Raw genomic sequence first — 23,430 nt, 5'->3', positions numbered from 1 at the left:
CTTTTGGAGGCCACAAGCTGGACATAAAGTCAATAGCCTCCTCTGCTTTTCCTCCCCAGCACTTTAGATATACACTCCTATAAAAATGGAGGTTTCATAAAAGCCATCATCACGAATAGCTGTTTCTCCACGCATCTGACTTGTCCCCTTTAAAACTGCCATGCCACGTAGAACTGAATTTTGCAAAGTCTGCAATACACATCCCTTCTGGAGGTATTATTATTATTATTTTATTATTATTATTATTATTATTATTATTATTATTATTATTATTAATACCCCGCCCATCTGGCTGGGTTTTTCCAGCCACTCTGGGCGGCTCCCAACAGAATTAAAAGCACAATAGAACATCAAACATTAAAAACTTCCCTAAACAGGGCTGCAATGCATCTTCTGAAAGAAAAAGTCACTTTGCTGTCAAGAGAACTGACCCTCACTCTGTCCTGGCTAAAACAGAATATAAAAAGAATCCTTCCAGCAGCTAATGTGGATGTGCAAATGGGATATAGAGCCCGATGATTTGCCAGACATCCTCAGTGAAAGGTTCTCATGTCACAAAACTGGGGAAGACTTTGAGATTCCCTACTGTCTGTTTGGACAGAGGACACTGGGCTAGATGGACCAATAAAAATGATTCAGTATAAAAGCAGTTATTCTCTTATATAAAATGGCTGCCAGCTACCATGCAGTATAAATCCCAGTGTAATACAGTATAAGAATAATGTTCCATATTATGGGAAATGAAGCTAAAGTTTTAGGAATCGAAGAACCCAACTTTAGAGCAGACCAAAAGTTCATCCTGTTTCCCACAGTGGCCAACCAAATGCTCTGTTTAGAGACACAGGGATTTTGGTACGTTTTGGATTTCATTTCTCAAATAACTAGATAAACTAGGTAATTTAGCAAGACGTTTCTTAATTCCATATGGAACCAATGCCACTTAAAAGTATCCCGAAATCAGTTCTGTAAATTACGTTAAAGAAACGTACAGAAGATTCAGGATAAACCAGCATCAATAACAACCTGCTTCCTGAAACAATGTCGGAGTTGCAAAAATTAAGACAGATTCAACTTAAATAAAAGGTAAATGGAATGGTTAACTACTAGTATGTACAAAGGGGACAATGGTCCAACACCAAACACTGATGATTGTAATGCGGGGAGGAATCATAGCCAGTTGCAGATTGACATTTGCTGTTGAAAATAGGGTTATAAACTTTATATGCAAGGGTGAGAATGTTTTAGGTGGGAAGTGAGAATGTGTGTTACAACACTAACTGGCGTGCAGAATTAAGCAAAGGCGTAATTTTCCTCCCCACAATATCATCAGAGTTCAGTGCGATATGGTATCAATTGACATTACATGGTCAATAAAAAATGTTTTGAGTGCAGAAGATACGAGGGTCAAGTACAATATTGACTGTTTCTTATCTAGCCAATTAAGGAGCTACTCATAATGTTTTCATGTTTTGCAAATGAGTTTACTTTAATTGTCAGTAATATTGTCAAAAGTCAAATCAGACAGGTCTAAATGAGCCAAATTGTATTTAGACAATAACTGGAGTCAAGTCAAAATTGTACCACTCCTACATGTATAATCATGCAAAAATGTATAATAAATGTATATACATGCAGAGTGATATTCTTATCACCTACCCAGAGAATAACTTGGGTGAAAGTCTTCATCAGTAGGAAATACAAGCATAAACTTGCTATCTGTAGCTCCAACTCCTGTATCTTCCACACTTCCAAACAGCACACCTTATAACTTAGCTTAAATTTTTAGCATACATTGAACAAACAGTTTACATGCTGAACAATAATTAACATTTGTCAATTATGAAAATAAATATTTAAACTAGGTTTCTTTAAAAGAAAAACTGGCAAAAGTCAAATGCCCTAAAATTGTCAATGGAAGAGTTGTGTTATTTGATTGCTTTCGACTCTCAAATGAGATTGGGGAAAGGGAAATTCCTATGCATGTTTGGATTAAGCTAAATCCAGAAGCAGCCCAGGCAAAAGGCAAAGGAAGCCGATCATGGGCAGGTGAGGGGGAAGACAGGAAGGTGAATAATCTCTTGCACAAGCCCTGCTGGGCTTAAGGGGAGCCATACAAGGGCATTCAATGAGACCTGTAGAGGGAAGAAACTGACAGAATGAATCCTTCTTTTTTTACTGGTGGTGGGGTGGTTTATGAATTTTCTGACTCAGGCTGCAATACACTTGAAAATAAGTTCCATTTAACACACTGGGAATTGTTTCTGAGTAAATATGCAAAGGAGTGGGTTACATGGCACCAAAAGTTTTTGTCTAGGCCCTGGCTAAACTGCTGTCCTGTTAGGAAATTCACAACGCAACATCCTGCAACTTTGCCTTTTCTCTCAATCTGCAAAGCCGACTGTCCTCTGATATGTTGTTCACTTCTGTATCACACAGAAGGGAATGGCTATGGTTTTGCAGGTTCATTGGTGGCAAGCATTCGTTTCCATAGCAGAATGGAAGCCTACAATCAGAATAGGTAGAAATTCAGGAATGAGATCCCGGTGCCCAAGAAAATGGAGACTTTCCCCATACTTGCATGGGATAGAACTGATCGGGGGCATCTTAAGTTAGTGTCCTCCCAACTCTGCTGCAGTTGAGTGTGTGCAACACCCCACACTCCTGTACACAAGGGTGCCCCATTTACTTTGGCAGAGGCAGCAATATGGTACATGCAAGAGATTGCTTACTGGGAGCTGCCACCTCCGCTGAAATGAATGGGGAAGCCCCAATGGGAAGGCAACTCTACACATCTGAACAAAATGGAAGGCAAGAGAAACAAAGCTTTGGGAAACAATTGCATTGAAGAAAGGGCGGGGGAGGAAATAAGCTCCATATTTCGGGATGAGAAACAAACAACCAGTGGGTTATCAGATGCAAAGGTGGAAAATATCATATAGAAGCAGGAGCCCCACCTGGGCAGGCTAAAGGCCCAGTTGGTCCAGAGTCCTCCTTCCCTCAATGACCAACCAGCCACCTTCCTAGAAACACATGAGGGCAGTGGGACTCCACTGGTGTTACTTCCAAACAAGAAATACTCAGTGGCTCACTTCTTCTGAGCATGGAGCATTTAGCCTTCATGCTTAATTGGCAGGCCAATTCTTTTTGGATTTGTCTAATCTTTTAAATAAAAAACAAGCATGGAGCTACAGGCTACTACTTCATCCTGAAGCTGCAAATTCCCTGAATCACAAGTTTCCAAGTACTTTTCTCTTGTCTGTCCTGAGCCTACTGCCAATCAATTGCACACAACTCATCCGGTTAACTGATGTTCACATCCAAGACGATGTAAATGGGTGAGGCTTGGCAAGGATGGCTCTGCAACACAATTTGCCAACCAGCTCACGTTTGCTTGGTGAACAGCAGAGAGAGACGTCTCCATTGGGAAACTGACATGGAAAAATAAAAACCCAGCATGGCGTTTTCACATTCGCAATTTCAGAATGCACACCAAGGGGGCTGCCGGATCCTGCCACGTTAAGAAGAGCCTGGGATATCCAGCCCAGAGGCATTTTTTATCCAGCATTATGTTTCTCACGCATGAAGCTGCCTCATATGGAGACAGACCATTAGCCCATCAAGCCCAGCACTGACTGTAAGGTGTCAGCTCTTGTAAGGCAGAGATGTCCAACCGTTCAACCACGATCGACAGGTCGATCCCCGGCTGCTAGTGGTCGATCGCGGGCTCTTTTTCCTCCGTGGGGGAGAAAGAACATCTGCCCCTGCCTCCTCGCTCCATCCTTCAGTCGCGCATGAATGCAAAAACGGAAGACTGAGTTATCGCTGCACAGTTTCTTCTTGTTTGCTGAGCGATCGTTTGGTGTTACTTTTGCCCCCCCCCCCTAAAAAAAGGTCAACAACTGCCAAAACCCCCCAAAAAATCTGGGATTGAGCTTGGGACCTTGCACATGACAGGCAAATGCCTCTAGATGCTCGTAGGATTGTAACTGTTTATCCTGGTAGCCAAGAGAACATTGACTGTGAATACTGAGGACTCAATTCACGATGATAGCTGAAACAGGGCCACTGAGAAAAAAGAGGGAGTTGTTCGTATGCTCGGACAAACTGCAAGGTTTGCAGAAGTATAAAAAAAAACCTTTGAAATGGAGCAGCTCCCCATTCCCCCAAAAAACAATGGGAACGATGAATGCTCTGTGGTTACCAAACACTACCAAGGGATGTTGGAAAAGAAAACCAGAAAACCAGTGGTGGAGCGAATTGGCTTGCTTAAGCTTATAAAATCCGAAAGGAAGGCATGGCTTGTTCCTTCGTATTATTGAGATCTGCATTAATGGCAAAAGTGGTCACCCCAGATAACTATGGAGTGGAATGCAAAGAAGCTTTGCTTAAGAAATTCTGGCTCATGGCTTAAGCAGGCCTCCATGTCTTTCTTCCAGATAGAAATGTCTCTGCCTAGGCCAGTGTTCCCCAAACTTGGGTCTCCAGCTGTTTCTGGACTACAACTTCCATTATCCCTAGCTAGGAAGACCAATGGTCAGAGATAATGGGAATTGTAGTCCGAAAAATAGCTGGAGACCCAAGTTTGGGGAACACTGGCCTAGACTCTGGAATATGGGGAGCAGAAATGCTGCCAAGGCCTTATACCAGTTATGAAGAAGATACAGGTTTGTTCTCCTGCATTTTAGCAGCTCTGAGCGACCTTCATGAATCTCCATGTCCCCTCATCAGGCATGAAAACATGCTAAGTATCTTAAAATAATTGGAAACTGATTTCTGCAGGCGCCCAACACGTCATTCACCAATATAGAACTAAATCTTAGTGAGAAAAAGTGGAGTGAGAGAAATGAACAAATAAGAACACAGGAAAAAATGAGGTGTCAAGATCCAAATGCAACTGTACCTCAGTGCTAGGACTCACTTTTTCAAACAACTTGATTTTATTTTATTGTTCCTTCTACTAAGAGTTTTTCTGAGGACAACTGGTGCTCAGCTTGCCTCAGCCTTCACTGTGGGAGCTTTGAACACCTTCTTCCTTTGGTTTTTTTGACTACTCCTGGCCATTTTTTCTGAGTCAGGCTTCTGGAATTGAATATTTGACTCCTGACCAGTTCTGAATAAATGCCTTTTCTTTAGTTTTTATTTCCCCCAAGGTTCTGTTTATCTTCCTGGGATGCTCAGACTGCACTCTTCATACTGTAAACATTTTTAAATCTATTTTTATCTTAATTAATTTCCTATTTGGACCATTCAGGATGTTGAATTCATTTACCTCCAGTTCCCTCTCCCACTGCCCCAAGAACCTGTTCCTTGGATCCCTCCTTGCATAGGTATCTATCTATCATCCGCTCCTTATTCTTTAGGTTACATTACTATATACTGGAGAATTTAGTAAGCTTTTAGCTAGTTTGGATTGGTAGACGTTGAAGGAAAATGCTGTTTAGGGCAACGTAATATGCGTGCTTTAGTGGCAGCCATTTTGTTAAATATTTTTATTTGCCAATTATTTTTTTCAGTTAATTGCTCGTTATAAATTGTGTATCTATTTATATCTCCATTGTGTTGCCTTATTCTTTAATTTTCTGTTTTTGCATTTAATCACATTTGCACCCCTTCCTCAGTTAATATGAATTTCATATTGTTCCTTTCCACTTTTATACTGCTCTTACATAAAAAATTATGCATTTTTTTTAATCAATGCCAAGTTTGCATGTTTTCATCATATGTCTGCTTACATTTAAGTAAATCTTTCAGGTTTCCTGCATTCTGCGTGGGACGCTGGCTCCTTCCTGGTTAGCACTACTAGTTCAAGAGAGTGACACTTAAGAATCTATTTTCAGCTCTCTCCTTCCCAATTTTTGTTGTCGTTCCAGAGGACGAGACTCAAACCAATGGGTTCGAATGGCAAGAAAATGGATCCTGGCTAAACGTTAGGAAGAGTGATGGTAGAAGCTGTTTGTCCGTGGAATAGCCTTGGAAAAGCTCATTTGGAAAGCATCCATGTTGCATGCAGATGACACCAGGTCCAATTCCTGGGATCTCCAGGTAGGGCTGTAAATGTCCCCTGCCTGGAACTCTGGAGAGCCATTGCAATTCAGGACAATACTGAGCTAGATAGACCAACAGCAGCTTTCTAACTTCTATATCTCTTTTTATGCAGAAGCTGGAAGAAGATCCTCTGGGAATGGTGCAATAGGGAATTTCCTGCATTGGCAGCAGTTTGGAGTAGATGCTATGGATCCCTTCCACCTACAGTGGTACCTTGGTTCTCAAATGCCTTGGGACTCAAACACCTTGGAACCCAAACACTGCAAGTAAGTGTTCCAGTTTGCGAACTTTTTTCAGAAGCCGAACACGCTCCGTTTTGAGTGCCATGCTTCCTATTTGAGTGCCACACTTCCGATTTGAGTGTTACGCTGAGGTCTGTCTGTTTTCGCTATTTATTTTGCGGTTTTGTTTTTGTGGCTCTTTCTGTTTTGTTTTTGTGATTGTGTGGAACCCAGTTCAGCTACTGATTGATTGTGTGACTGCAGAACATTGTTTATTGCTTTCATTTTATGGATCAATGGTCTTGTTAGATAGTAAAATTCATGCTAAACTGCTGTTTTAGAGGTTGCTTGTAAAAGTCTGGAACGGATTAATCCATTTTGCATTACTTTCTATGGGAAAGGGCGCCTTGGTTTTGGAACGGACTTCCGGAATGGATTGAGAACCAAGGTACCACGGTATTGTGATTGCAACCCTGAAACAGGAGCACGTCTATCAGGTGAACGCATGCTGCAAAATTTTGCTTCAGGTACCACTTGTCATCACCAAATCCAGCCTTACAACAGTGGCAAAAGATGACAAAGTGATTTCTTTAAAAAACAAACCAACTTTCCAATCGGGAGTAAAACAAGTAGAGCCAAGCAGCACATAGGGAGCTGCAATTATTGTTACTACTAGTGGAAGACCCCAGCACTGGCAGGTCTGTTTCTTTACCATTAGAAACCTTGGTGCACAAACATGCTGGTTTTAAGAAGAAGCCTCTGCCTCCCTAGATCTATGCCTTCTCTGCATTTGCTTCCTCAATTGCTTTGTCAACAAACAACTCAAACTACTTACTTCCTTTGGCAAACTATACTGAAAATGAAAAAACAACAGTAACGTTTGGTTACATCAGAGGCTTTACAGCCACCTTCCCCAACTTGGTGCCCTCCAGCTGTTGGTGGACGGCAAAAGGGCAACCAAAATTATCAAGGGGATGGAGCGACCTGCCTCTGAATAAAGGCAGCAGCATTTGGGACTACTTAAGTTTACGGACGTGGGTGGCGCTGTGGGTTAAACCACAGAGCCTAGGGCTTGCCGATCAGAAGGTCGGCGGTTTGAATCCCCGTGACGGGGTGAGCTCCTGTTGCTCGGTCCCTGCTCCTGCCAACCTAGCAGTTCGAAAGCACGTCAAAGTGCAAGTAGATAAATAGGTACTGCTCCGGCGGGAAGGTAAACAGCGTTTCCATGCGCTGCTCTGGTTCGCCAGAAGCGGCTTAGTCATGCTGGCCACATGACCTAGAAGCTATATGCCGGCTCCCTTGGCCAATAAAGCGAGATGAGCGCCGCAACCCCAGAGTCGGTCACGACTGGACCTAATGGTCAGGGGTCCCTTTAACTTTACCTAAGTTTAGGGAATAGGCAAGGAAGAGGCAACATGATAGAAGTTTATAAAGCTATTTGTGGCATGGGGAAAGTGGAGAGAGAGAAGTTTTTCTCACTGTTTCATAGCACTAAAACTTAGGGAAGCTGAGGATCGGAAGATTCGGGAGAGTTAAAAGAAAGTACCGTATTTTTTGCTCTATAAGACTCACTTTTTCCCTCCTAAAAAGTAAGGGGAAATGTGTGTGCGTCTTATGGAGTGAATGCAGGCTGCACAGCTATCCCAGAAGCCAGAACAGCAAGAGGGATTGCTGCTTTCACTGCACAGCGATCCCTCTTGCTGTTCTGGCTTCTGAGATTCAGAATATATTTTTTCTTGTTTTCCTCCTCCAAAAACTAGGTGCGTCTTGTGGTCTGGTGCGTCTTATAGAGCGAAAAATACGGCACTTCTTCACACAGCTAAAATGATGGAACTTGCTCCCACAGGAGGTAGCGACGGCCACCAACTTGGATGATTTTTAAAAGGATTGGACGAATCCATGGAAGAAAAGGCTATCAATGGCTACCGAGCCCTGATGGCTATGCTCTGCCTCTAGTCAAAGGCAGTAATGCTTTTGAATGACAGCTTCTGGAAACCACGGTGGTGGGGCGAGAGAGTGCTCTTGCACTTGGGATCTGCTTGTGGGCTTCCCAGAGGGATTTGGTTGGTCACTGTGGGAACAGGGTGCTGGAGTAGTGAGCCATTGGCCTGATCCAGCTTAGCTCTTCTTAACTCTCATCATAACCGACGACCGGCCATTATGGAAAGTGTTGATGGGGGTGAAGTGCCACAATGCCTGGAGGGTTCCAGATTAGAGAAAGCTAATGCCCAGTGAAATTTACAAAAATAAATTGATAAATACGCTGCTCAAGAAGCAGGGATGTGGAGGGAACGGTGAGATAAAACAACATGGGCTATTATAGCATCGATGCAGGAGTTGCAGAGGTACCGTAAGTGGCTGCAGAAACCAGACAGAAGTGAAAAGCGAAAGATGTATGGAACTGAAAGGAGAGGGGAGATGTAAAAGTTTCCCAAGCAGCACCTGAGGCAGTTTAGCTAGATTTTAAATTAAACCTCACAAAACCTCCCCCCCAAAAAAAGGGTTGGCTTTATATTTTTACATTGTAATAAGAATTTTATTAATAGCTATATTAATTCTAGGTTACAGTAGTTACATTTCTGAATTTATACAGTTTGGCAAGGAATACACATTTATAAATACAGTAAAAGAATAGCATAACCATATTCTCTCCAAAATCATATAGTGAAAAGAATTTTAAGAGAAATTAACATTACTTCGCTCTTCACTGCACAAAGCTGCTCCCACCCCGTCATGATCTTTTCACTGGGGTGGGGTGGAGGAATTATGCATTTGATAGAAGTTGCTTATACTTGATTTAAATATTAAAACCCAAACAAAATCATGAAGGTATATGCAACGGGTGATAGCCAATATTAGTGATAAATCATGTAAGCCCTCTTATTTCTAATCTGTATATAACTCAGTTGGGTATTATCCATTAAGAACCAATTCAAGATAATTATTCCTTTCTCCAAAAAAAAAAAAAAAAAGTTTACCAAGTAATAGTTTCATGCCATGCAGTAAAGTGGACAGAAAAATAATTTTCTGTAAGCAGTCATGAGGGGCACGACATGGCATAGCTATGTTGGCACATTGAACTGAAATGTCTAGAGTTGACGCAGGCACCTTGAGAAAGTTATGACCTCCCCTCCTCTTGAACCCTAATCTATAAAATGGACATAACCACTTGCTATCATAGCAAAGGGAAAGACAATAAACATGTTGCCATACAAAACAAGTGATTTCTGAGCACAGGCTGTGAAGCTACACTGTACAGCAGTGATGGCCAAACTCGGCCCTCCAGCTGTTTTGGGACTACACCTCCCATCATCCCTAGCTAACAGGACCAGTGGTCAGGGATGATGGGAATTGTAGTCCCAAAGCATCTGGAGGGCCGAGTTTGGCCATCACTGCTGTACAGTATTTCATGATCTACTCAAATCAAAATTACATCAAGGTGACAACAACATGTGAGTGCGAGTGGTGGGGACTGAACAGTCACAGTGTGACTTGCATGTAACCAGTCATTTGGCTGAAAGCAGATGTTTTTCCTAATGAAAGAGAGGAGAGTACCTCTTCAAAATTTGTCTCTCAGCTCTCTCTCCTTCTCCTTTCCCTTTTTTTTCCAGAGATAACTGATGCTAAAGCTCAACTAGGTTTAAACACGATTTCACACCCAGCTTGTAATTATTGGTAAAAACCTGACTTCAAGTAGCATTAATCTTGGTGCATAGGTAGCAAACACTCTGCAAGTGGCAGCCAAAAGTGGTATTTCTCAGCTGTTGATGGACTACAACTCCCATCATGCTGCACATTACATGCTGCCAAGGGTGGATGAGAGTTGGACCCAAATAACATGGCTCTGCAATAAATTGTTGTCCTAAATTTGAATCTTTTACTTAAAAGACTAAGATAAAAATATAGAAATACTAACATCATGAGTTAAGGAGGGAGAGGAGAACTGGTCTGTTTAAATTACAAGACATATATTAAAATAATGTAAATCGTATCAAAGATTAGTTTGTCACTCAGAACAAATCTATTCAGCCTGATAAACTGGCTTCAATCTCAAGTTATTATGAAATGCCTACAAGAGCCATGATGAGGGATAAGTTCAATGGCACGAATGCCACTATTTTCTTTTTAATGAAGACAATGTACAGCTATTCCACATCATCAGTATTCAAAATCAGAATGTGGGACAGGCCACTCACCCTTGAATCTGTAGCAAGGATAGTCCTGAAACAATGCAACCAAAAATTATTGTGCAAGTTGAAAATTAGAAGTGTTTTTCTGGGGCTCTGAGGGCATGATCAGCAGGTGCGATCCATATAATTGCTGGACCCTGAACCACCATTTCCTCCTACGGAGAAAAGCTTTAACGGGGTAGCAGGATCTGACAATAGGACATGTTCATCTAGAAATAAGGCTTCTCACAAATTATTTTGGGGTAAGGTTTACAAGTTGCTCCTTTGGTTCTAATAACACCACCAGGACATATTCCATTTATTGTGCCACTAGTAATAATTTTTTTTTTCCCCCAAACCTTACAGATTAAAAAAGATGAATGCACAGTTAAATAAATCAAATTGTCAAACCTATGGCAGCTTCATGTTCTACTTGGTGGTAAAGATACCCCCTGGTCAGATTGCAGGTGGTTGGTGCATAAAGCTATTATGCAGGCTTAAGGGATTTAGAGACAGCTATGAATGTTTGTACACCTTCCTTCCACCCCATTCTTGAGAAGCAAATCCCCTCTTCTTGCCTCAATCATGGGCAAGGAAGGCGTCACCAGCCATACCAGTGGTTAACACAAGCCAGGGTTCCTGTTGTACTGGGATCTGAAAGTTGACAAACTGTGGTTAGAATTAACCATGTTTGTAATTAGTAGAAACATTTCCTTTAAGGCAGGCACCCCCAAACTCAGCCCTCCAGGTGTCTTGGGACTACAACTCCCATCATCCCTAGCTAACAGGACCAGTGGTCAGGGATGGTGGGAGTTGTAGTCCCAAAACATCTGGAGGGCCGAGTTTGGGGATGCCTGCCTTAAGGTGTCTGGAGGGAAGGGGATTTACTTCTGAGGAGGGAAGGCACAAACTCTTGCACAGCTGACTCCTGATCTTTTAACCACAGCTAAGAGGGAGACAGCATTACATCTCCATTGTCTTTCAGTGGTCACCAAATTAAAACCAAACTTGTCTATTGAATAACTCTGTACAGAGTTATAATAAAAAGTACTGCTTTGACACCAAAGGTATGGTAGCACTGTAGAGAAACCACAGGTTTTTACCAAAAACAAAGGTAATTATGCTTTGCACAGGTAAAGAGTGAACAGAATGCTAAACATGATTATTCATAAACATCAGAAGACCTTTCAGGGTCTTCAGTAAAACTCCCATCTATTAATTTTTGCAAGGGGCTTCTAAGAACAAAATTACAATAAAATTATGCTAACAGGATTATAGCCAGTTACAACTAGTTTCGATCTCAAAACTATTACATTGTGAGGTGCCTATAGCATAACCTGACTCAGCTGATCTAGATTCTAAAACACCTGTATCATCCATTTTAAAAATATGCTTTAGAGCATGCTTGAGGCAATGATGTTCTACAAAAAAAAGCAGCCCCTGAGTGCTTGGGAAGACCTGTAAAGTTGACATGCAGTTCCGAATATATTTCTAAATGCTTAGATGCCTATCGGTACTAGAAAGGGGTACATACTAACGTCAACAAAATAATCACAATAATTTCTTAATTTTAAAAGTAGGTAAGGACAAATTCATAACGTTTTATTCAAGGCAAAAAAGGAGAGAGGGAAAAGAAAAGGTCTTGTCAAGATTATAAAAAATTACTCTACTGTTTGAAATCAATCAAGTTAATGTACACATGGTTTCATATTAGGAAGATATCAAATTTACATCAAAACACTCATATCAAAATTATACAAGGAAAGATTTAACACCAAAATTGCTTTAGAAACCATTCATATTTTCTTTTACATAAAATTACATCCTGCATAGCCTTTCAACTGTCACCCTGAAAATACAGCTTTTTAAAAGCAAGGTTTATTCTTAAAAGACATTGTGTAGAAGATAGGGCAGGGAACGCAGGTACATATTTCCAAGTTATTTTACTTTCATAAAATCAGTTATGACATTAGAAAAGGGGGAAGGCCAGTGAGCAGGCACACGGCAATAAAAAGGCAGGGTCCAAAGAGTTATTCTAGAAATGCCCCAAGGTCTTGGAAATGTCTGTTGTCATTTTTGAATGCTTGTCACTGAACAGCACGTCACATTACAGCCTGCTTCCAAAAGCCCCCTCAATTCCACGAGCACTTTGCCATGTGGTACAGGAAGGTGCTGTTAGAAAAACACAGTCCTCGGCCATGAAGAAGCAGTCATCCTGTTCTCTGGATGTCGGCCAATGTTTGCAACCTGTAGTTTTAGGTCCTAAGCAGTCCTAAGCACAATTACTTGAAAGCTCCATTGAACTTAATGAGACTTATTTCTGAGTAAGCATGTTTAGGCCCACACTGTAAACCTGAAATAGATGCAATGTTGTTTTGACCTTTGTTTGCCTATAACGGAAGGGGTTATGCTGAGCTACTGTACATTGTGCAAGCAACACATATGATTTGCATTTAAAAGCCTAACTGGAGAAGGAAAACGGAAAACTTTCAGTTTCCATTATGAGAACAAAGTTTATCTAACCAGCAACTTTATAAGGTTCATTACTCTACACAAAGCTACTTCCCAGGTGCAGAGTTTACCCCCAACCTGCAAATTACAGTAATTGAAATAATGCTTAGGCATTTTCAACCAGAGGTGTTAGGGATATAGTTCAATTATTCCTTCAAGGCTGGCTTGGAAAATGCTTGAACTGGAACATGGGTTAAAACAATGGCCACAATCCAGAAAGTCATACAATAAGCACCACGTACTTAAATTTTCCACATGCTTGTGAATCCCTTACACCATTAAATTTACACTTTTAGGAGCTGTAGTCTATTTCACCCAAGGAGTGTGGGGCAGGTAAAATGTTACTACCATGTTACTAGGCCCCAAGACCTGGTTTGAATAAGAATGTCTTACACTGCTTCCAGAAGACATACTAGCTTGGGGGAGTCACATGGGGAAGAAAATTTAGAAGCTGAATGCCAGCATTGGCAGCCACCATGAATGGCAATCGGTGCACCTTGCAATTCTGACTGGATGCCCAGAAAGTTTCTAATCTCTTAAATGTAACGATGATAAAATGGGAAGAAAGTTAGCTCTTAGGTATACTAGACCAGTGGTGGCTGATATCAATTTGAACTGGCAGAGCCAAAGGCAAGGAGACCAGGGTGGATAAAAAAAATCAATGATTTAAAAATAATAATAAAAAATTGATTTTTATTTTATTAATCAGATTTTTAAATTTAAATCGGATTTTTAAAATGAAATGCTTTTGGAGAAAAAATCTTTCTAAAGATAAGTTTTCTATTTAAGTTACATTATAGGCCGAAGGCTATTCATCAGGAAATAAGGATCTGTTTGAAGTTTTCATGTGCGCTACAACTAAGTCTAAGGGTTTTTTGTTTTTGTTTTAAATTGTTTAACCACATCAGTTAACAAACATGGATACATATGCTATACTGTTATTGCTTTAGTTAAATAAATTGTTTAAATTGTTATTAAGGAAATGATTAAGTTTCTCCTTCCAATAAAGTACAGCAGAAAAGTTGCCCAAATATAAACAGTTAACTTATTAAACTTCACAACAATGTCATAATTATTTGTCTATGTATTTCTACTAGTATAACCAAATCAGTAGTTTTTCATAAAACTCTAAAAACCACCCTGAAAATTTATTATTCCAAAAATGAAACCTTCGTCTGGTTGTAAATATTAAGATTATACCAGCAAGAATATCTTTCTGTAAAAAAATGATTTAAATCAAGTCTTACCGACTAGTGATTTAAATCGATTTGATTTAAATGATATCCTAGAGAGAGCTCAACAACTTGCCCATGAAGGAAACCATCAGTTGGTGGAGCCAGAGGCTATGACAGGCAGAAAAAACAAATTCATGCTGTCCCCATCCTCCTCTCTCTGCTAGTTATACAATGGCAACACTATGACCAGGGAGAAGGAAAATGAAGGGCACAGCTACTCCCGGGACTGGTTTTAATAAAGAAAGCAGGGAGTTAGGGATTGGCTAAGGTCAGACTTGAAGCTGGTGGAGCAATGCCCCATTTCCTGTAACAGACCGGCCTCCACTGTACTAGACCCTGATTGACATGCACAACAAACCCTTGCATGGGCTGCCTAAAGAGACTCTCTGGATTGCAGCCAATGTACTTTGTTCTTCCTCCATGGTAGGTCAGATTTTTTTAAAAAACAACCACCCTTGACCAATTTTTTTTTTTTTTACTTCACTACAGGCTTCTGGAGTTTAAATGGAACATGAAAATGCAATCTGATCATGTATTAACACACACCAATTACTATTTTTCTGTTTGTGGACAGGTGGCCTAAGTGTTTAAAGCAGTCATGCTGGTACAATAAAAAACTTATTCAACCTCTTTTATTAAAAACGTCAAATTTTCTAGAAGTTAGTGTAACCCAGGGTAGACAGGCCTATTGCTTCTAACTATCTCTCAAATTCCTGTGGTCCTGGGGTAACGTGAGTTTTTACCAAAACATATGCTTCCTAAATGTCACAAACACTTGTGAGAAAAATAAAGGCTAAAGAGAGGCTATGAATACTGGTTTATCAAATCATCTCGTCCATAGACTGGCCAACTTCAATCCAACAGGATCAAAGGAGAAACCCAAAAAATATGGCAAGCAATATATAATCCTGTTTATGATGCACAATCTAGATACTAGCATTTGTTTAAGAAAATATTCACAGGGTATACTGTCTGGGTACATAAGGCTGCTTTCAATTCCAAATTTGTATTTCCACATATAAACACTTTTGGCATGCAAAAGGAGCATACAAGTGAATACATTGATTGTTCCTACAGTAAGACACACACAAAAAGATCACTAAATTGTATCTTGCCAAGCTTTGGTGATGATAAGCTGGAGAGGAGAAGCATTTTAATGGTAACCTTAAGTACAAATCTGTTGTCTTCAAAAAAATCCAACACTGGCAGTTAAAAAGCCTAAAGAAGGAACCAAAAAAACATATAGAATACAGCTTTTGCAGTTCAATAAAGGTCAACAGGAAAGGTTTGGGAACCATGTTAAGTTTGTGATTGATTCAAGTTGGGTTCTGCGATATTCCCATTTTCAGGAAAGATAGCTGGGAAATTGTTATTTAAAGTTGCAGTGTCGGCATTTTGACAGCTCACATAAGAATTAAAGGGCGGCTGTGGAAGCACTTGGCTATCAGGCACCTGCACAAATACCCCTGCCTGAGTAGCTGGGGAGATTCTTTGGCCAGCTAATGGTACTTTAGGTTCCCTGGGCTCCAGCTGCTGCTTGCTTTCTTCATCTGTGTCAAGGCGGGTTAGCTTTTCTATCCACATGCGAAACTTCTCCTCTGTCTGCCTCTGCATCTCGGCAAAGCAGTTCATGGCCTCTTCCAGGACACTGCCTATGCAGTTCCTATCCCATACGGTGCCCCTGTCAAGCAATCCTGGAATTTCCCTGGTCGCTCCTCCAGATCCCCCAGCACGACTGAAGCCAGCTTTAAAGACATTGAGGCCATTGCATAAGACATCATTAAGGAAAAGGTAATCACATCCATACATTAAGGCATGCGAGCACGAACAAGCTACATACTTGCTCTAACTGGTCAGGTAGGTAGAATCTCTGAGAAGCACTGAGATACCTGCCCAGTTAAAAGTTCATAAGCCACCACCCCAACATAATTATTTAAATCTTTTGGCTTTCAAAACATTTTTTCAGAAGGTGAAATCAACCCTATTTCTAAGTTTGGTGTCTTCCTCGCTGAACAAAAGCCAAAGCAGCATAACTTTGTAAGAATCAAAATCTTGTTTTATGAGAATACAACCAACACTCTAATTTTATGCACACTCCATCTAAGTAAAACGTAAGAATACAAGAGTTGCCGTGCGAGATTAGAGCATAGTCCGTCTAGTCCAGCATTCCATTTCCAATATCTGACCTCACAAGCAAGGTACGATGGTGGTGGCTATTCGTGGTTGTTTCTCCACGTCATCTAGTCATCAGATATATCTACTGCCTCTGGGGGTGAAGGTTCTGTTTCTCTCTCAAGGTTACTAGCTTCTGGGAGACCACCATGGATTTGATTTTATGGATTTGAATTATATTTAAATAATCTTATCTTCAACTACTGAGCGCAGAAGGGGAAACACAGAGCAGATTACGCCAAAGAAAAGCACAGGGCTGGATCCAGACCTGCCTGCAGCAGAACTCTAGGTTCCCATGGGTAGAAGTGGCTTTTCAGCAATTCCTCCCTTTTGCCGACAGCCCTCTATGTCCCCACAAAGCAGCTCGGGAGGGTTGAGGTATCCTCCAAAGGTATCCTCCAAAATTGTGTATGGGGTCATATGGGGGGGGGGGAGAGGGGCTGCAGAAGAGGGGAAGCACTGGTGAAAAATGCCTCCTTGTATCCCATTTGCAGGATTAAGTGTGTGGGAGCTCCTGATGGATCAGAACCTTATCTGTGAATGGAAAGAGACTTTCCATTCAGAGGGAGATGTCTGAATCCAACCCACAGTCTTTGTTTACTCTGCTTTAAGGGAAAATCCCAAAACACAAAGACCTGTATGTGGACCTTGTGGGTGAAAACATTCCCAGAGGGAAAAGTTGCTCTTGCAGATAGTCAGAACCACAACTCAAGGAGAGGGTCCCAAACATGCACAAAGAAAACCCTAATTTTGAACTCTGAGCAGCTCATCTAAGTTTGCAGAAACATAATTTTCATTCTGTATTCTAACGGTAGCACGTAGGTCTTCACAAATCTCAGATTTTTCTGCAAAGAATGAGGTGACACAGATTATGGAAGGTGGATGTGGGCCTGAGAGATGAAACATGAGGCACAAGTGAAGCATGGATAACGGAAGGAAAATCTACAGGTCATTTCTAGTAGTGATTAGCAAGTGACCAGCAACACACTACTCGTTTGGGACTTGCCTACACGCTTCCATCTTATTCTCTGCAACTGTGATGTCCAGAATTTATTTTAGAGGGAAATAGTTTAGGAATTTAACTGGACACCTGTTTTGAAATACTGACAGTGAAAAATACTTGGGCAGCTCACTTGATTCTTAAGTCTCTAGCTCAGTGTGCTACAATATGGGGAGGAGAGTCACACATAGCTGATGCTACGGGAACCTACCACAAGAATACCATGAGGGGACTACTACTCATAAATTATATTGTTTAGGTTAGTTTTTGCATTCTTTTTCAATGGCAAACAATTAAGAGTATGACATTAGTCTGATAGATTGCTTTCTCAGGAGGCAGAGGTTAAAATTCTCAAAACCTGAGTATCAGTAGAACTATGCCTACTATTCTTATAGGAATGAAATATCTGGACATTTATTATGGGATGCATTCTTCTTGAGTTGTTAGAAGCAATATATCTTCACTTACAGTGAAGTCCTTCAATGACTAAAAAGATCAGAGACAACTAGATATGGAAAGGTCTGTCTTTTGAGCTCTTCTCATAAACCTAGCATTCTATAATAACAGCAGCTGCTTTTGAAGGGAAATTCAGATTTCTTCTCCAGGGCAATGTCTACCAGAAGGAAATTCTGGGCTATCTTCTATCCTCCTCTCTTCCAGGATGACAAGAGGGGCAAAGGGGTGTTTCCTTCTGTTCGGAACAGAGAAGAACTGCACTAATATGCCATGATTTACAAGATTACAATTCCACAGCCAGAGCTTTGGCTCTAGACGTGTACCCATTACAAATACAACTAATTGCAAACTGTAGGCTTTTATCCATGTTTTCAGCTGGGTGGGGCAGGGTTCTTCCCTCCCCCTCTGTAGCACCAGCACTGGAACTACACCTTGGGTTTGTCCTGCTTACCACTGGCAAAAAGGACAAGAGGTAGTTGAACCCTACTAACACGGCTGAGGGTGAACTTTCAAAACAGCTTGCAGCAATGGTAGATTAAAGAAAGATTTTCATTTCCAACTTACAAGGACATATGGTATGGTAGCTATAGAGGGGGAGGCAGAAACCTTTGTGCATGGTTATGGTTTTTAGGCAATTGTCACTCCCATTCAATTTCCAAATGACACTGTCAGTGAGTTCATTTTTGCAGCTCTGGATAAAATAGCTTTCTCAAATTTAAAATATAATTTTACTCAAAACTTCACTGTAGCAGGCCCCAATCAGATCTACCCTCTGCAGGTCCCCAAACCTAGATTTTATTAAGAGATGGAAAACTATTCAATACAAACAACTTAATGCTTATGCAAACTGACACTGATATAGATATTTTAATGGTGGCTAGGTCTTATCTTTACAAAGGTTGCCTCAACATTTTTAAGGGATAAAAAGAAATCCATATGCACGTAACTTAAAGAAGGCAAATACTTGGCCTCCACAACCCCACATGCGTGTTTTTTGCACTAATTTCTCCAAAAACAGGTTACTTTAGGGTTATGATACATTATTTACTCTCCTGTTTACTAGCAAAACTAAAATGTAAACAAGCAGGTACAGCTTATGTCCTTTTCACTTAGCTCTTCCAATTTCCCATTTTGGTGTTTCTTGCCTTCCTTTAAAATTGAGAAACTCTCACCTAGCCTAAAAAAAGAGGGCTAAGATGTATTGCAAGTTCCTGAAACTATGTGTGTGCTCATGAGCACTCACCTGGAATTCCAGCTTTCAATCCTTGACTTATTTTTTCCCCTAAAACAGAAATGCAACAGAAACAAAATCCTGCCCCTACTTAAACTGACAATCACACTTTCAAAAGAACCACAATTATATAGGTTTTATATTTCTATAACAAGCAAGGCAAAGGCACCGAGGGAAGAGTGATCCACACTTTTAAAGACTTAATTGCTTTGCTTCATACTATGCGCCAAACAACCAATATATCCACAGTGAAACATGCCAGAGAGAAGCATTGTTAATGGAGGGCATGTCACACTATTATTGTGTGGAGGCTGTGATGATGTAAAGCTTGCTACTCTTCCATATCCTTCAGCAGAGAGAAGCTGACTTAAGGACTTGTCTATATACAAACATTTGAACAAGATGGCCCCTGCCATTGTTCGGTGTCCCATCGGAGAAGGTTTAGACAGCAGAGATTCTGCCTTACAGAAGAGACTGTACTAGAGATCCCCTTACTTGATAGGAAGCCCAGGCTACACCTCTATCTCCACTGTGTCTACAATGTCTGCCAGCACTTTACACCTGCACAGAATTGCACACGGGCATCAAATCAATGGAATAAGATAGCCGGCCGTGCAGTCAGATTCTGCTAGCACTACACCAGACTAGCAAAGACCCACCAAAAACCTGTTGTGGGTGTAATAAAAGATTCCCTGTTCAAAACTAGTGTGATATGAAAAAGGGCCGGCCTAGATATTTAGTATAAGGCAGCTTCCTATGTACCCTGAGTCAGAAAACTGGCCAATCTAAGCTCAGTACTGTCAATACATACTGGTAATGGCTCTCTAGGATTAGACAGCAAGGCATTCCCTGGCAAAGATTGAATCTGGGACCTTCTGCATGCAAAACAGATCTTCTACCCATGAGCTATGGCCCTTCTTCCCAGTATGCCAGTTTTTTATATGTAGCCAGCATTTTATGTGGAAAACTATGCCATGTCCATGGTATGAAATGGTACAGTCCAGCAACAGAGCCAGTCTGCTTGGGGTTAGTCCCTTTCACCTAAGATTGTACACAATCTTTTTTTAAAAAAACGCTATGTCCAGAGCAAAGCCTTAGTCTGTTCACTGATATGGCATCTCACTAGGCACTGTTGCAGTGCAACTTCCATTTATTTTAACAGGTCTGGGCAGAAAGCTCATGATATCCAAAGTGACATTGAGGCTGGGCAACTAAAAGCCCTGGCAGACTACACCCATAAGCAACTGTAAAACCCAAAGTGCTGTGCAAAGGCAGAATCCATCAAACTTTAAAAGGTTACCACTGGCAGAAAGAATACCTGAAGGGTCAAGCTGCAAAAACAGCATTATAGTTTTCCTTTTAAGTCTTCCCACATCATATATAAATAGCTTTACTGAGGACACAGGTTTTAATTACAAAACTTATCTCTCTCATGCAAAGAAACAAATGTTATGTTCACCCATAAAAGATCGGCAAACCAAAAGCTTTTTAAATAGTATTTTATTTTAAGGTTGCTATAAAATGCAGTTATTTTGAGTACCATATGCCAAGTAGAAGATACATATTCCTCCTCATGCTATTTGGGATAAAGGAATAATGCAGGCCTTAACAAATGGAAAGCTGTCCAAAATGCACCTTCCAGTATTTGATCATAAGAATGGCCCCAATATTTGATTGTAAGAATGGCCAAGATATTTCACCTCTCAGTCACACAATATGGATGCAGCAGGAAAAATGATATTAGTAATTGTGCAATCCATGCAACAGAGGACATTGAAACCCTCTGGCTTCTGAAACTGAGGGGTAGTGTGGAGGCTGTTAATTTGCAATCTAAGTGCAAAATATTCCTCATATAGGTTCTGAAGTAACCAGCTCACCTAATTGTAACACACAACGAAGCTGAACCAGTTTATCATGCACTAAAATGAAGTTGGAAAGTGCACCATTAAATTAAGTATTGGAGAGAGCATGGCCTTCTCCAACAGCAAAACTATGCCCCATGGTGTTTCAGATGCAGATACAGTTGCAGTATTTTAAAAGAATAATCCATTTGTAATAAAATAGCTTCAAACTAGGCTGTTTTAAATACGTCTGTCTAAGCCACACTGATGTTAACTAGTGGGGGCAGAAAGCAGGGTCTGGAACTCAACTCACCATTACCAGTTTTTTAAATTTTCAATTCTGCAAATAAGAACATTCAAAAACCCCAGGACCCACCTTTAAAACATTTCACATACTGCAGCCCTCCAATTTACATAGAGTTGCAGTTCTCCTAGTTTATTATTTCTATTTTCTCAAGTGTCGCTCCTCTAAATTTAGCAGGACAGCTGAGAAATGATGGTAGGAGCTTTACCAGTTCAGTTTAAAAAACATCCTCTACCTGGTATCTCTGCAGTGATTGTCTTGCTGCTCCCTGAAACTTCTTCATCATCATCTGATGAACTCGTGCTTGAGTCACAGGTCAGGTCACTATCACTGGTACTGCTGTCCTGCAGCAGGTTGTATTTCTTGCGGGCAGCTGCCTCCCGTTTCTGCCTCAATAACCGAATTCTCTCTTTGTGCTTTTGGCTCCGATGACCTTTGACCTTGGCGACACGACCATTCTGCTTATCACTAGACTGCCGGTTTTTCTTTGCAGCCATTGTTGAGGTTTCACTCTCCGACCTTGACCGCCTGGATTTCCTCCCAACAGTAGACCCTGATACCGCAGAAGCATCTCCTTCTATAGTTGCTTCAGCTTGGCTGGGCTCGTTCTCTTCTGCGGAAGACAGAGTGTCTGAATCAGCCAAGTGCCCACTGGAAGAAGGGGACAGCATGCAATGGTTGGAAGAGTCACTCTCATAAACACGGCCAGCTGTTGGTTTGTCACTCTCTGTTGATGCTAGCTGAGATTCTGACGAGTCTCGTCTCAGTTCCATCAGCAAGCATGGCATCGAGGCAAGCACTGTCGAATCCTCCACAGCAGCTCCGCTCTCTTTCTGGGCATGCATTTCTAGTTCTACAGGTCCCTCTTCACACAGAGCTGCTTCTTGTTTTTCTGGGAGTTTTGATGGAACCTCTGGGTCAATGAGTTCTTCTACTTTGTCTGCTGCCTCCATCTTCATTTCAAAATTTTAAGTCTCTCCTGGTCTCAAAGCATGGATCACAGAGTCTAGCGGACAGCGCAAATTAGCCAAGGGCTTCAGGAGGAAAGCAACCTGCAGGAGAACACACAGAACAAATGAACAGGTTTGGCAGTGACACAGCAGCAAAATTACGGTACTTTAAGGAGAATTTGAAACAACCATGGGAGAGTGCAAAGGATCTTGCTGGTTATATAGGAGAAATCAATAAGTTTACTGAAGCCCTTTATTTTAAACTGGCAACTCAGTTGGGGCTTAACACTTTCCCAACAAATTTCAGGCTCCCCCCCCCCCAATATTTCCCAGAGAGGGTCAAGCTGTGCTGAAGAGTCAAGAAATTAGCCTCTTGAGGACTTCTGTTAAAACATGCTTTGCTTCAAACATAAGGTCCAACTAAAGAGCACATTTGGGTACACTACGGAGTTCCAGCCCAAGTTTTTTTGCTAGCAATTTAGTGATGTACCAGTGGTGTGAAACAGCACTGGGCCCAGGAGGGGAAATTCCTCCCAATTATCAGGAATCAGAACAGTGGCAGCAATGACCATTCACTCAAGTAGTTTGGACACACCTCCAACTGATATTGAAGTCTGGGAGCTGATCCAAATTCCTCTCCAGCAACAGAAGTAAGAAGAAAAGGCCTCCTTCTTGCAAGGCTTTCAGATCAGCACACAATAGTAAGCAAATAGATCAGTTCCCCTTTCCTCATTAAAGTGAGACCACAAGCTTCCAGGTGCCATGAAGGTTAATGTCCCTCATTCCATCACTATCAAGCCAACTATGGACAATAGCAGTACTAGGAAAAAGAACTGGAGCCTGACAGAAGACCAGAAGCAGAATGACTCAGAACTGTACCCAATTGCTCAAACATATAACTCAGTATATGGAACGTTATCTCAGCCTAAATTATTATTACTCTGGTTCAAGGGTTGATGCCAGTTGCTCACATTCACAATAATAATGATGGTGGGAAGTCAGGTAGGACTTCAAAATGTGTATACGCCAGACAAATTTAGACTATATCCTATTTAGACCATATCAGGACTTAATCTTCATATTCTATCAAATAGTCTTTCTGTGGCTACATTAATATTTTTCTTTATCTATTTATCTATTTCTTTAGCTAACCTTTTAGATATTTGGTTTCCATGGTCAGATTTCATAGGTTTTAATACCGTACAGTTTTACTATTAGTATCATTTCTGTCCAAAGAAATGTCCACTGGTTTGGGACCACCTTCTGGATTTTGAGCCTTCTATGCCAGTACTGCC

General features: G+C 41.0%; 1 protein-coding gene and 1 long non-coding RNA gene across 8 annotated transcripts in view; one reads left to right on the top strand and one right to left on the bottom strand.

Annotated features, from left to right (window-relative positions):
• The window catches only part of ARK2N (arkadia (RNF111) N-terminal like PKA signaling regulator 2N), a 55,183-nt gene that overhangs the window by 11,379 nt on the left and 20,374 nt on the right, over positions 1-23,430 (bottom strand). For 6 of the 7 annotated variants that reach the window (XM_083575815.1, XM_083575817.1, XM_083575814.1 and 3 more), the window contains one exon: positions 21,421-22,237. In XM_083575815.1, coding sequence (XP_083431941.1) covers positions 21,421-22,144 — 724 coding nt within the window. In that variant the 5' untranslated portion in view covers positions 22,145-22,237. Of the gene's footprint in view, positions 1-12,005; positions 15,927-21,420; positions 22,238-23,430 lie in introns of those variants that run through there. The other variant, XM_083575818.1, reaches the window with a different exon arrangement.
• LOC310744536 lies at positions 5,652-9,215 on the top strand. Its single transcript, XR_014539614.1, has 2 exons — positions 5,652-7,797; positions 8,059-9,215. It is a non-coding gene; the product is annotated as an uncharacterized lncRNA (long non-coding RNA).

The sequence above is a fragment of the Podarcis filfolensis genome (assembly GCF_964270895.1).
Source record: "Podarcis filfolensis genome assembly, chromosome: 11".
Taxonomy (NCBI): Eukaryota; Metazoa; Chordata; class Lepidosauria; order Squamata; family Lacertidae; genus Podarcis; species Podarcis filfolensis.
The sequence above is the reverse complement of the archived record's forward strand: the minus strand, read 5'-3'. Positions and strand labels throughout refer to the sequence as shown.